We start from the raw sequence: 14,408 nt of genomic DNA on the forward strand, positions 1-14,408 counted from the left end.
GGTCTGAATTAGTGTTTAGATATGATGTAGTGTTTTTTGTGGTTGTGTACTATGTGTGGGGGGGGGGGTGGAGAACGGAAAAATTGTCTCTTCCGAACGGAGACCCGACCTTTTTTGTCTGGGTCGTGTCTCCGTTCCCGCTGCGACCTACCATCGGCCAAACACCTGGAGTTGGCGGCCTCCAGCTGGGACCACCTAGGCTCTGGTCCGCAGAACCCGTGGACTGTACTCACCACCAGTGGAGCTGGCTGCCTTCGGAGGCTGGTGGCGCTGCGAGTGCGGCTGCGACTCGCCTTTGGAGGCTTCGGCCGCGGGCCGCGTGGATATCGGAAGCTCGCAGGCCCCTGGGTGGGGGCCGACATCAAGAGCTCCGCCAGTGACAGCGTCTTCGCCCGCCCCGAATCGCGGGGCTTTGGTCGGCCCGCTGCGGACCTTTCACCGTCCGGCGCGGCTTGGAACCGGCTGCGGGATTTTCTCAGCCCGGCGGGGGCTTCAATGTCGGGGGCCCTGACCGCCGCGACGTGGCAAGTTCCACAGCCTGACCATGGGAGAAGACGGCAGGGGAAGAGAAAAGACATTCTGGTTTCCATCACAGTGAGGAGGTGACTGGATTTAGATTTTTTTTAGATTTAGAGATACAGCGTGGAAACAGGCCCTTCGGCCCACCGAGTCCGTGCCGCCCAGTGATCCCCGCACATTAACACTATCCTACACACACTAGGGACAATTTTTACATTTTACCCAGTCAATTAACCTACATACCTGTACGTCTTTGGAGTGTGGGAGGAAAACGAAAATCTCGGAGAAAGCCCACGCAGGTCACGGGGAGAACGTACAAACTCCGTACAGACGGCGCCCCTAGTCAGGGTCGAACCCGAGTCTCAGGCGCTGCATTCGCTGTAAGGCAGCAACTCTACCACTGCGCCACCGTGCCACTGGAGGAGACTCACTGTGATGGATGTTTCTTTTTATTGTTTTGTGTTGGTTTGTGATTGTGTGTGTTATTGCTTATTTTTATTGCTCTTATTGTTGGACTGTGGGTAACGGAATTTCGTCCAAAAGACTTGTTTTTTTGGATGACAATAAAGGCTATTCTGATTCTGATGATTAATGGAGATGTGTAATGTATGAGTTACCAATTTATGTAGACAACCTTCAGATCAAAAAAGGGTTTCCAAAAATCTGCAAATAACTTTTAATAATCATAATACAGTTAATTTACTTACAAAAGTGCATAGTTGTAAATGGTAATCCGAATTATCAAAATACTGTAATAGTTTATGAATAATATTTAATCCATTCAGTATTTTTTTACAATGTAAGTGCAAAAGTAGTTCCACCTCACAGAATTCTAAGATATATTTTATTTTATCTAGGGGATGCATTTCGAGGATATGAAACACAGGATGATGAGAATGGAATGCCCTTCAGTACTTTTGATCGTGACAATGATGGCTGCGATCCACAATGTAATATACAAGGACAGTTGGTCAACAGCTGCAGTGTTCACCACAATAAAACTGGCTGGTGGTACAGTCAGTGTGGCCTGGCCAACTTGAATGAAGTTCATCCCATGACAGATAAGTCACTTACTTCCCATATTCGTTGGGAGACATGGAAACAAAATGGGATACCAATGAAAATAGTCAGTTTCAATGAATCTCATGCGATCCCATCCACATTTGTAAGGATAATCAATATGCTTCTGCTTAAAATCCTGTCATGGGGAAATTAATACCAAGGGACATTCCCAACCGAAACGTCACCTATCCAATATTTCCAGAGATGTTGCCCGACCCGCTGAATTACGCCGGCATTTTATGTCTATCTTTGGTATAAACCAGCACCTGCAGTTCCTTTTTATTACTAGGGACATTATATAATAATAATAATAATATATAATAATAATAATAATAATAATAACAAGCATTTATTTTATATAGCGCCTTTCCAGAAGCTCAAAGCGCTTTATATAAACAATCATAACATAAAAACAAACAGACAAACTATCCTAACGGAGAAGCGGCGAATAAACAACGCCAGCGTCCTCTCACGTCAGGGTCCGGCAGTAGACAACAAAAAGCACAGGACACACAGATACAATTTTTACACAAACAGCCATCACAGTGATTGCTCTAGGCACACCCTCACTGTGATGGAAGGCAAAGTCTTATCTCCTCCTCATTTCTTCTCCCGTTGTGCCACGAGGTGATCGAGGCTCCCAACTTTTTGAAGCCCCCACCGGGCAATGGTAAGTCCCAGGGCCGAGCTAAGCAGGCCGATGAAGGTCCTGAGCCCCCACCGGGCGATGGAAAGTCCCAGGGCCGAGCCAAGCAGGCCGATGAAGGTCCTGAGCCCCCACTGGGCGATGGAAAGTGCTGCGGCCGAGCCACGCAGGGCGATGAAGGGCCTGCGAGCGGGTCGATCGTACCTTGCGCTTCGGGGCGGTCGAAGCTGCTACGGCTGGAGCTCCCGAAAGCCGGTCGCCAGCCAGGGACCTGCGAGCTCCCGATGTTGCGGTCTGCAGGGCCCACGGCCGAAGCCTCCGAGATGGTAAGTCCAGGCCCTGTGACCGGAGTCTTCAAGGTCGATCCCAGCTGGAGGCCGCCGACTCCACGATGTTAGGCCGTAGCGCGAACGGAGATACGACACGGTAAAGGTCACATCTCCGTTGAGGAGGAGATTTGAAAGAAGGTTTCCCCCGCCCCCCCACCACCCCCCCACATACACAGAGTTAAAAATAGAACAAAACGTACATTAAACGATGACAATAGACAAAAAAAAGACAGAGAGACTGCCAGTGAGCCGCAGCTGCAGAACACAGCCACGCCCCTCTATATTGTTGTAATCATATTAACACTATCATCTCTTTTAATTTACTCTTGTTTATGATGTTACTTGGAAATGACTACTCTAGTTCCTGTATTTTTTCATATTGCAAAACAATATTTACAGTAGCTCCACTATTTAGATATGTTCTTTATATTAATATTTATATTGCAATCATTACACAAGACAAGATTGTAAATCTAAATCTGAATGTTTTATAAAACTGGGAATGATTAAACATTCTGAGATGTGTTTCCAGATTGAATCTTAATTTCCCAAAATGGTGGATGATTCAGTAAATCACAAGTTTGGATTATGTTATAGGTTATGCAGCAAAATAATCTGTAACAGACTTTGAAGCAACATAACCACCTTTTTCCAACGTTAATAAACAGATGAGGAAAAGTTGACTAATCTGACAGAGAGAAGTGATTTGGTCACTTAACTATTATAATGTGTGATCCTCTCTATATTTTAATGCAGCAGCTGAAAGATGAAGAGGAGAGCTGCATGTATCTGTAGCATTATTGATGTCCAGGAGGACAGTATTAATTCCAGGCTCGTCAATCTTCTCTGTAAACTATCACCACCATTTTTCATGTCAAGTTGAGTTTATTGTCATATGCACAAGTATGGTGAGGAACAGGTACAATGAAAATATTGCTTGCAGCAGCATCATAGGCACATGGGCTCAGATAACAGAAAAACATAACTTGCACAAATTCTAAGTACATTACAAAGTTCTGCAAGACAGTGTTAAGAAAATAACTGCAAAAAAAAGACATTAGTGAAAAAATAGGTAATTGGAAAACAAGTCCATGTCGTGAAAGAGGAGGTTGGTAGTATTCTGTGAAGAGGTATTTGCTTGATTTTAAACTTTCGGGAGCTTTTATCACAGGTTTTCTAGTGACAATTCAGTCACTCAATTGTAAACATTGTGATTTTCTGGAGAATTTTTTTTTCTGTCCTCAGATAAGTTGTTCAGTTCTTATTTCTGTTATCAATGGGAAACTAAATCTTATCGTTAAGAGATCTGTTCACTATTTCTCACAAGAGCAATACAAGAGGGAATTACAGAAGATGCTATAAGTCTGAAACTAAAAATAGAAAATATAATCAATCGATAGAGACATTAGCGCCGTTAATGCTCTGGGGATTCTGAGAGACTTTAGGTGAATCATTCAGGAAACCCAGTGAACCATGATTTCAATTAATATCGTTTGTCATTGTATAAAATTGGCATTGCAAACAAAGCTGGCAATCAACATTTTATGACAAAGGTCCTGTTTTGGAATAATCAGGGTTTTCTGTTTTTTATCTTATAATATCAATACCGATTTTACATTGGGATGAATCAAGAGATTTATAAAGAATGGTCCCTTGCCAACATATTATGAACAGGATCTTTCAGAACAAGGTGATTATAAATGAAAACCGAAAGAGCTCAGAGTTTTTTATGCAGCGAAAAGAAGACTGATGGAGTTCTTCAGGATTATTTTGTTTCATAAATTTGATTGAGTTTTTTTGAAGAAATAACCAATAAGGTCCATGAGGGCAGAATGATAGATATAGTCTGTACGGACTTCACCAAGAGCTTTGATAAAGTTCCACATGGTAGTGTGCTCTGGAAGGGTAGATCGCATGGGATTTTCATTGTAAAATTATGATTGATCACCAACATTAGTTGCAACACCAAATTTATACAACAATGGATGATATTCATTGAAATAATTATTTTATGGATTTCTTGTGAAATTAGACTGAGGAATACGAAATGAGGTTTAATTCAGACGTGTGAGGTGTTGCATTTTGGGAAGTGAAAGTAGTATTGAACTTTCATAGTAAACAAGGCCTCGTAGAATAGACGGACTTCAGAGTATAAGTACATAGTTCCCTGAAAGTGGCATCACAGGTAGGGAATGTGATGAAAAGGCTTTTGACATGCCTGTCTTCATCAGTCACAGTATTGGGAAAAGAAGTTGTGATGTTTTGTTGCAGATGCACAATACATTTGTAAGCCTGCCCCTGTGAGTATTGTGTTCAGGAACTGGAAAGAGTGCAGAAAATGAGGATGTTTCTGGGACGAGAGGGACGGTTATAGGGAGGGATAGGGCAGGCTAGGACATTATTAGAGGTGAAAAATCATGAGGGACATAGTTAGGGTGAATGCTCAGTCTTTTTCCTAGGGGTGGGGAATCAAGAACTAGAGGGTATTAATTTAAGATGAAAGGGGGAAATGTAATAGGGACCTGAGGGGCATCATTTTCACACAGAGAGTAGTACATATATAGAACAAGCTGCCAAAGTGATTGGGACAGGTACAATAACAACATTTTAAAAAAAAACATTTGGAAAGGTATTTGGATAGGAATATGGGTGAAACACAGGCAAACAGGACTAGCTTAGCTGGGCACCATGGTCAGAATGGATAAGTTGGGTTCCAGGCCTTGTTTCCATGCTGCATGGTTATGTAAAATTCATAAGGCTAAATTTGAAATAGATTAGCAGGAGAAAGATGTGAAAAGTTTGTTGATGAGATTAGATAATGAAGAGTAGGCGATGTCCATCGAACATAAATACATAAATACAATAACTGACCACATGGTCAAATGGCTTGATTCTCTGATGTGTAAACAATGTAATTCTATTTATTTCATTATGAGTGCGCAATCCATGTCTTTTCAGTATATTCTCTTCTCTTTTATAATGAGATATTACTGCACATTTTGATATAGCTGTACCAGTGCTGTTTGCACTATGAGCAATTCCAACATTCTTCTGACTGGATTCCCAGTTTTCGATCTTTCTCTTGTATTAAAGTGAATGCATCTGGGCTCTGCGGTCTTGATCTCAATTCACATTAAGACACACTACTCTGTGCATGCTGAGCTGCTTTGGCTCCTGATTTGATGAAAAGAGCAACTTTGATGAAATTAGACACAACTTGCAAAGGTTGATTAGAGTAGATTGTCCGTTCTAATTTCCTTGCAAAATGCTTATCTTCACAACCCCCTTTCCAAGGAGACAAAGATGGTTTTTGCCAGGTCAGCTAAAGGTTTTGCATGAGTGAAGCAAGAAAATAAATGTTATGTGGGTCCAGAAAATGCGTGTTTTGCCCCACACCTGGGCCTTGTCCAGTCATTGGTGTCAACCCATCATCGAGCAAGATGCAGTGTATAAGATGTTGGACTATTGTGTTCAGTTTTGGTTACCCTGCTACAGGAAGGAAGTCGTTAAACTGGAAAGAGTGCAGAGAAGATTTACGAGGACATTGCCAGAACACGAGTGCCTGAGCTATAGGGAGAGATTGGGCAAGCTAAGAATTTATTTCTTGGAGTGCAGGGAGGCTAAGGGGTGATCTTTTAGTTTAGTTTAGTTTAGTTTACTGTCACATGTTCTGAAGTACAGTGAAAAGCTTTTTTGATGCATGCTATCCAGTCAGTGGAAAGACGATATATTATTACAATCAAGCTGCCCACAGTGTACAGATGCAGGATAAAGGGAATAACGTTCAGTGCAAGATAAAGTCTAGAAAAGTTTGATTAAAGATAGTCCATGGAGGTGGAGGCAGAAACAATAGTATCTTTAACAGGCTTTTAGATAGGCTTTAAATCATTACTTTATTTAAAAAACTGGAACACAGAGATAAAGCATCAAAGAAATGAATGTATAGTCAATGGAAAATGGTAAATTTCTGCCCTACTTAAAAAATGTGTGTTTATTCTTGTGATTAGACAGAAATGCTAAACATGAAACCAAGAAATAAACATTAGGTGCTTGCTAAAAGTAAGAAGAAATGGAAAACATACTAAAGCTTTAATACGACTTTAAAAAGTAGTGCAGAAAAGATTAGAGAAATAGGAATCCAGCCAACCAATGTTGCCCAGACCTCATTCAAATAGTACAGATTTCTTGCGTGGCAGTGGAGCTAAATATGTTTGTCATCTGTCAGCAGCAATGGCATATGTCTCAAAATAAATTGCCTTTCTAAAGATTTAATTGAAAATGGGAAATCCTATTTAGCAATTTTAAAATTGAATTAGATGTTAATTGTTATTTAAGATGTTCCAGCTATTTTGTTTGTCTACTGCTCAGATCTATTAACTTATTTTTCAAAGCCAGATTTTAAACTAAAGCAAAAGCATATTATTTCAATACAGAAAGGCCTCCCCCAAGGCATCTGATATTAAAGGTACACTACTCTCACGTCTTAGAAGATATTCTGTCGAGAATCGCTATCAACAGAAACTTATCATTCCAAGGCGACAATATCCGTATTTTTAGAGATTATCCTGCTGAGGTGGTTAAGAAAAGAGCACTTTTTAATGAGACAAGATCAATTCTGAGGAAGATCCCATCGCTCAGATTCGGAATGTTGTACCCGGCCAAACTGCGAGTCACCTACAAGCAGACAGAAACTTTTTATACTGATAATAATAAAGCATTCGAATTCGCCCGAGAGATTGAAAACTCGCTGAAGGGATGAATACCACTCCACGGCTGTAATCACTGGCAGAGAACTGATTGGGCTATAAGGCGTTATAATTTAAAGTTCCAAGACCAGTGAATAAGCTATATGACTATTAATCTTTATTAACTACTATTAATAAAAAATATTATTAATCACTACCAATAAGAAGTTCAAGTAACACTTGACTCATGTAAATTTTACTTTTAACATTTAACTAATACACCCTAGGGGGGAAAACTGGTCTATTTTGGATTAAATTTCTTTGGGCCTGTCCTGTTTATTTCCCCTTGCTTCTAAAAATATATATATATTTAAAACCGGGAAAAATAAATAAATAACTGTGTTAAAAAACGGAGCTAGTATTAATTTTTTTTTACATCTCACGGAAGTCCTTAGATTTTTTGCCACCTTAGGTTGGCTAACACTAACTGCACTAATTGTAGTTGTAGTTTTAGTTGTCTCTTCTTTTTTCCTGCACTCTTTTAACTTTTTATATATTGATTTTTTTTTTAGATTTAACTTTTATTATCATGTCATTTTTCAGAAATTATATACTTTTGGGAGATATTTCCGGGAGGCACTCTACGCTGTACAAAAGATCATCCACCCCTCATTCAAGAAAAATGTTGTAGTCCGGGTGCCAGACCATTTGCTTTATTATAGACCATTTATCGGTTAAGATGCAAGATTCTATTAGGAAAACAGGGGTTAAAGGTATTACATTTTGTAGTTGGAATGTCAAGGGTGTTAATGAACCAATTAAAAGAGGTAAAGTACTTTCACATTTAAAATCTATTGATGCAGACATAATGTTCCTTCAGGAAACTCATCTAAAAAGTGTAGCACATAATAGACTGAAAGGCAAATGGATTGATAAAGTATTTCACTCATCGTTTCCCTTTAAATCAAGAGGTGTTGCTATTTTAATTCGTAAGGGTATACCATTTATAAATACTTCCTCTATAGTCGACACTGAAGGTAGATATGTTATATTAGTGGGAGAACTATATTCTACAAAATTGATATTGGTGAATGTCTACGCACCAAATTTTGATAATCCGTTATTTAAAAAATATATATTTAATACCATTCCAGAATTTGGACAATATAACTTGATAATTGGAGGAGATTTAAATTGTACATTAGATCCTTATTTGGATAGATCTTCAACTCAAAGGAAAACAAAATCCAAGTCGTGTGAATTATTAAACTCTTATATAAATAATGCAAATATAAAAGATGTTTGGAGGATTGATAATCCTTCAGGCCGAGAGTATTCATTTTATTCACCTGTGCATAAAACTTATTCAAGAATTGATTATTTCTTGGTGGACTCCAAACTTATTCCTTATACGTATAATTCAAAATATCATAATATTATTATATCCGATCATGCCCCTTTAACATTTAGGGTAAAACTCCAAGGGGGAGTAACGGGGAAACCGACTAATTGGAGATTTAATCCACAAATCTTAAATGAAAAAGCATGTTATGACTATCTTAAATCGCAATTTGAGATTTTTTTTAACGCAAATGACCTTCCTGAAACACCTGCGTCCCTGCTTTGGGAAACATTTAAAGCGTTTGTGAGAGGATGTATTATTGCTTTTCAAGCGTCTCAAAACAAGAAGAACCGAGCTGAACAGAATGACCTGGAAAGTCAGATAAGACAGTTAGACATAACAAATGCCATCGCTCCCTCTATTGAAATACATAATAAAATTGCAGTGCTCAAATATAAGTTAAATTATATCCTTTCAGCTCATATTTTAAGGCTTTTTCAATATACTAAACAAAAACATTTTGAATTTGGAGATAAACCACAGAAATTGCTAGCACGTCAACTCCGTAAATTAGAAGATGATTCTACAATTCATAAAATTAGATCAGAAAATGGAGATTTGCTTAAACTACCTAAGGATATTAATCAGAGATTTTTGCAATTTTATCAGTCATTATATTCATCAAAAATAACAGATACTTCTGCGCAGATGCAAAAGTTTTTGCAGGAATGTAACCTTCCTGGTTTGAATGTGAGTGATAGAAATTTACTGGGCGCAGAAATAACTATGAAAGACGTTGAAGAGACTATTAAATCCATGAAAAATGGGAAGACTCCTGGCCCTGATGGCTTAAATAATGAATTTTATAAAAAATTCAGTGGTTTGATCTCTCCACGTTTGCAAACTGTATATAGTCACGCCTTTAAACAACAGAGATTGCCACAAACTCTGACTGAATCAACAATAATCCTCATTCCTAAAAAAGATAAGGATTCTAAAGACCCTGGTTCGTATAGGGCGATAGCTCTTTTAAATACTGATCAGAAAATATTAGCGAAAATCTTAGCTCAGAGATTAAGTCTAGTTATAGACAAATTGATACACCCCGATCAATCAGGCTTTATAGCCAAACGATATTCATTTTTCAACTTGAGACGCTTGTTTAATATAATTTATTCAAATAGACTATTAAATGAAGATTTAGCAATCATCTCGCTAGATGCTGAAAAAGCATTTGATCAAGTAGAATGGCCCTATCTTTTCTCAGTGATGGAAAAATTTCAACTAGGTGAAAATTTTTGTGCATGGGTGAAACTTTTATATACATCCCCAACAGCTAGAATATTAACTAATCAAATGCTGTCATCTAAATTTCATTTAGCTAGGGGTTGTAGACAAGGATGTCCACTATCACCACTTTTATTTGCCCTTATTATAGAACCACTTGCTGAGAGTATTAGATCAAATTCAGATATTTATGGCTACAACACTAAACATACAACCAATAAAATTTCTTTATATGCGGATGATGTATTAATATATATTACAAAGCCAGAAATTAGCATTCCGAATTTATTAAATCTCATAACTCAATTTGGTTCATTTTCAGGTTATAGAATTAACTGGTATAAAAGTGAAATTATGCCAATAATGGAGCATAATCCGGCCATACTTCAACAATTTCCTTTTAAAATTGCCTATGAAAAGTTTAAATATCTTGGAATTTACGTGACTAGGAAATATACCTTTATTTAAATCAAATTTTCCTCCTTTACTTGCTAAATTACACAGAAATATCCAATTTTGGAAAACACTTCCTATATCATTAGTTGGTCGTAGTAATGCTATAAAGATTATCTTTCTTCCACAGCTACTATAGCAATTCCGATCTACCTTCCAAAAAAGTTTTTTTTAAAAATTGATTCAATTGTTACTAATTTTATTTGGGACTACAAGACTCATAGAATAAATAAAAGACACTTATGTAAGTCTAAAATTAATGGAGGAATTGCTTTACCTAACTTTTTATTTTATTATTGGGCGGTTAATATTAAAAATATAACCTGCTGATTGGATGATTCTGATCAACAACCGGATTGGTTAAAGATGGAGAAAGAGGATTGTTTACCATTCGATATTGGTGCGATCCTCTTAGCTCCAATAAATTTAAATAAAAAAACATATGGAGGTAATCCCATTATACATAGTGTTATCCGTACCTGGAAACAATTAAAGCTTACGTTAAAATTGAGTAAATTATCTGTTTTCCTTCCTATTGCGAATAATCCTTCTTTTAAACCGTCTGTCTTAGATAGAGGCTTTGCTCAATGGAAAAGTTATGGAATCAAAAGGGTGGGAGATCTTTATCATAAGGGAACTTTTCTTTCGTTTCAGGAGTTACAGCAGAAGTACGGATTACATGTTAATAATTATTTTAGATATTTACAACTTAGAGATTATGTAAAATCACACATGCAAGAATATAAGTTTAGAGGTCCAGAAACACTTGATGTATGCCTGAATCGACATTATAACTCAAATAAATTAATATCTTTTATTTACAATATTCTCCTTGACATTGACATTCCGTCATCAGAATCTTATAGACGAGCATGGGAGGACGAATTGAATCAATTTATAATGCAAGATATATGGGATGAAAGTTTACAACATATACATCAATGTTCATTGAATACTAGACATTCCTTAATACAATTTAAAATAATACATAGATTACATTATTCGAAGACGAAATTAAATAGGATTTTTCCTAGTATCTCTCCTATGTGTGATAAATGTCAATTTCAAGAAGCTAATTTAACTCATATTTTCGTAACTTGTATAAAAATGCAAAACTTCTGGTTGGAGATTTTTTAAATAGTTTCTAAAGTTATTAATAAAAAATTAGATATGGACCCAAAATTAATTATATTAGGATTATCAGAACATACTACAAATTTTACAGTAAGTCAGGTACATTTTCTTGATTACAGTCTAATAACTGCGAAAAAACTAATACTAAAATTTTGGAAAAAAACAATAACCCCCACAATTAAAATGTGGACTATGGAAATGACAGAGACCCTGCATTTGGAAAAAATAAGGTTTGCCTTAATCGACAAACCTGAGTTATTTTTAAAAATATGGTCTCCATTTATTGAATTTTTAGAAAAGTAAATGGGTTTGGCACAGGACTAAAATTAAAAAAAAAAAAAAAAATTAAATAAAAAGTTGAAACTTGAGTTGGGGGTTGGATGTACAGCTGTGGTTTTTGTCTCCCGGATCTACTCCCGTTAATTTTTATTGTTAGATCCTTTTTTTTTTTTTAACCCTCTTACTCTCTCTTCCCAAGTTTATAGTTTTATATTTTTATTTTTACTTTCTCTCTTCAAAAATTTAAAAATTGAAGCTATGTAAGAACTTTGTAACAAATGTGTTTTTTTTTTTATTTCGATTTGTACATATGCTTTTAATAAAAAAAATTTAAAAAATAAAAAAATAAAGGCTATTTTGCTAAACTTGAATGTATTGTATGTACTAATCGTATTCCAATATTACCATAAATTGATTTATAACCTTTCCATTTTTGGTGGTGACAGAATCAGGAACATTTAGTCTGGCCATTTTACAAGTTGTTGGTGAGCTGTATGTTAGTAGTGGCTACAGAGGCAGCTTGCAAGTCCAAGGAAAAACAAGATGGCCTGGCGTAGACAAAGTCCAAGCGTGTCTAACTGAAGGCGAGTAAGAAACAGGAAAGTAATTGACATTTTCCACTTGTAGAATTAAAATGGCATGCTATCTATTCATTAATGACCAATTAGATCTGACCATTGGCAAAACACAAGGTGCTGGAGTAACTCAGTGGGTTAGGCAGCTTCTGTGGAGGGAATGGACAGTTGATATTTTGAGTCGGGACCTTTCCTCGGACATATGAATAAAGGTCCCGACCTGAATCGTCTGGACTTCTTAAATGAAAAGCCTATAAACAAAGGAGTAACATATTGCAACTAAAACTTAAATTTTTATTACAAAGCTGGAGAGTGAAAAATGAAAACAAGATGACCCAATCTATTGTTTCATTTTTATAAATTTTATTTTAAATTTAAATTTTATTTTAAATTTAAAATAAAATACTTTCCATTTCTTAAGAATATTTAACTAATTTAAATTATTTTGAAACGCCTCGATATATCAAAATCATTTGAAAATACAAAGTTGCTAACTTTGACAGCAGGCAATGCTTTGTACCCAGCCTTCTCCCCATCAAGAGTTATCAAGAGGTTCTGGGAATTTGGTCTCAGTGGTATGCCAGCTGAGGTTTAGTTGCTACTGAGTCTTCACTACATCTCAGCACTCACCTCTGGTAGCCCTGGGATGATTGGTCCCAGATGGTTAGTAGTTGTGTGGAGCAAATGTGGTAGGTTGGTGAGCCCAGGCCGTGAAGCAAATTGAGCACAATTTGGCCCGATAGCATATTCAAACCAAATGTTCTTCCTCAAACCCTACATCGCCCAGCCCACTTTTTTTCCCCCATACTTACAAGCTCAGCTGTACAACCTAGCCATATGAATTCCAAAAGCAGGAAAAGCAACAAATGTGAAATAAAAACAAAATGACTCAATCTATTGCTCACAGGTCGCAGCTCAGATTCTGACACTTCATGATGTGTAGCTTAAAGGTTAGTTAAGAGTTTCTGTGCTTGAATTACCTGGAAAGAGTTGCCAAGATGTGAGCTCCTTAGAGGACAATGCCATTCACGTTCTGCCAAGGAGAAGCCCATTGAGGGAATATTTTGTTCACTACCAACATTTAGCTGAGCACATTTACAGTGTTGCTGTACTTTTGCATTGGACCAGGACCAGAAACAATTCTGTACCACTCGGTTGAATTAGAAATTCAACTGGTGCTGAAACTCATAATTGAAATTCTTACTTATTTTGGTTTACTTCCCCATAATAGCATAAAGATTGTTATTTTCTTATTCTGTCTTAAATAGTCCTTTGCACGTGAGAATGATTTGCTTTCAACTCCACTTTTGTGGATTCTGCAGTGATTGATGGGGTCAGTGTAGGACCCACCGACTCTGGTGTAAGTGGGGCAGGAGCTGCTTGGTGGAGGGTAGTTTGTAAAGTGTACTCCTTCACCATCCACAGTGAGTGCCTGTGTGGTTTAGTTTAGTTTAGCTTAGAGATACAGCGTGGAAACAGGCCCTTCGGTCCACCGAGTCCGCACTGACCAGCGATCCACGCACATTAACACTATCCTACACACACTAGGGAGAATTTACACTTGTACCAAGCCAAGTAACCTACAAAAACCTGTACATTTTTGGAGTGTGGGAGGAAACCGAAGATCTCGGTGAAAAGCCACGCGGTTACAGAGAGAACGTACAAACTCCGTACAGACAGCACCCGTAGTCGGCATCGAACCCGGGTCTCTGGTGCTGCAAACGCTATAAGGCAGCAACTCTACCGATGTGCAACTGCGCCATCGTGCCGCCCCAGTCTGATCTGGTGAAGAGAACCAAGGCTCTCAGTACCATCTGGAAAACCATCCTGAATGTCCTTCTCTATTTCAATTAGCCAGCCCTAAACCAGGGATTCCCACAGGTTGGTGGAAATGTTTAGCTTTCCTATGAAACTTTGATAACATCCTTGAATAATTTTCTCTGTCCAATTGGTAATCTCTTGACATAACAGTGCTCAGAGCAAAATGCCATTTTTTGGAGTCTGGTAATGGGCAGGTGGGAATTATGATCAGGCTGTCTATGCAGGTGAAGGCTGTCAAAAATTAGATATAAAATTACAATAAATTTGTGTTAATCA

General features: G+C 37.6%; 1 protein-coding gene across 1 annotated transcript in view; it reads left to right on the plus strand.

Annotated features, from left to right (window-relative positions):
* The window catches only part of angptl5 (angiopoietin-like 5), a 20,018-nt gene extending 16,866 nt beyond the window's left edge, over positions 1-3,152 (plus strand). Inside the window, 1 exon segment of the mRNA XM_078402800.1 lies at positions 1,377-3,152. Coding sequence (XP_078258926.1) covers positions 1,377-1,735 — 359 coding nt within the window. The 3' untranslated portion in view covers positions 1,736-3,152.
* The last annotated feature ends 11,256 nt before the right edge of the window (positions 3,153-14,408 follow it).

This window comes from Rhinoraja longicauda, chromosome 7 (assembly GCF_053455715.1).
Source record: "Rhinoraja longicauda isolate Sanriku21f chromosome 7, sRhiLon1.1, whole genome shotgun sequence".
Classification (NCBI taxonomy): Eukaryota; Metazoa; Chordata; class Chondrichthyes; order Rajiformes; family Arhynchobatidae; genus Rhinoraja; species Rhinoraja longicauda.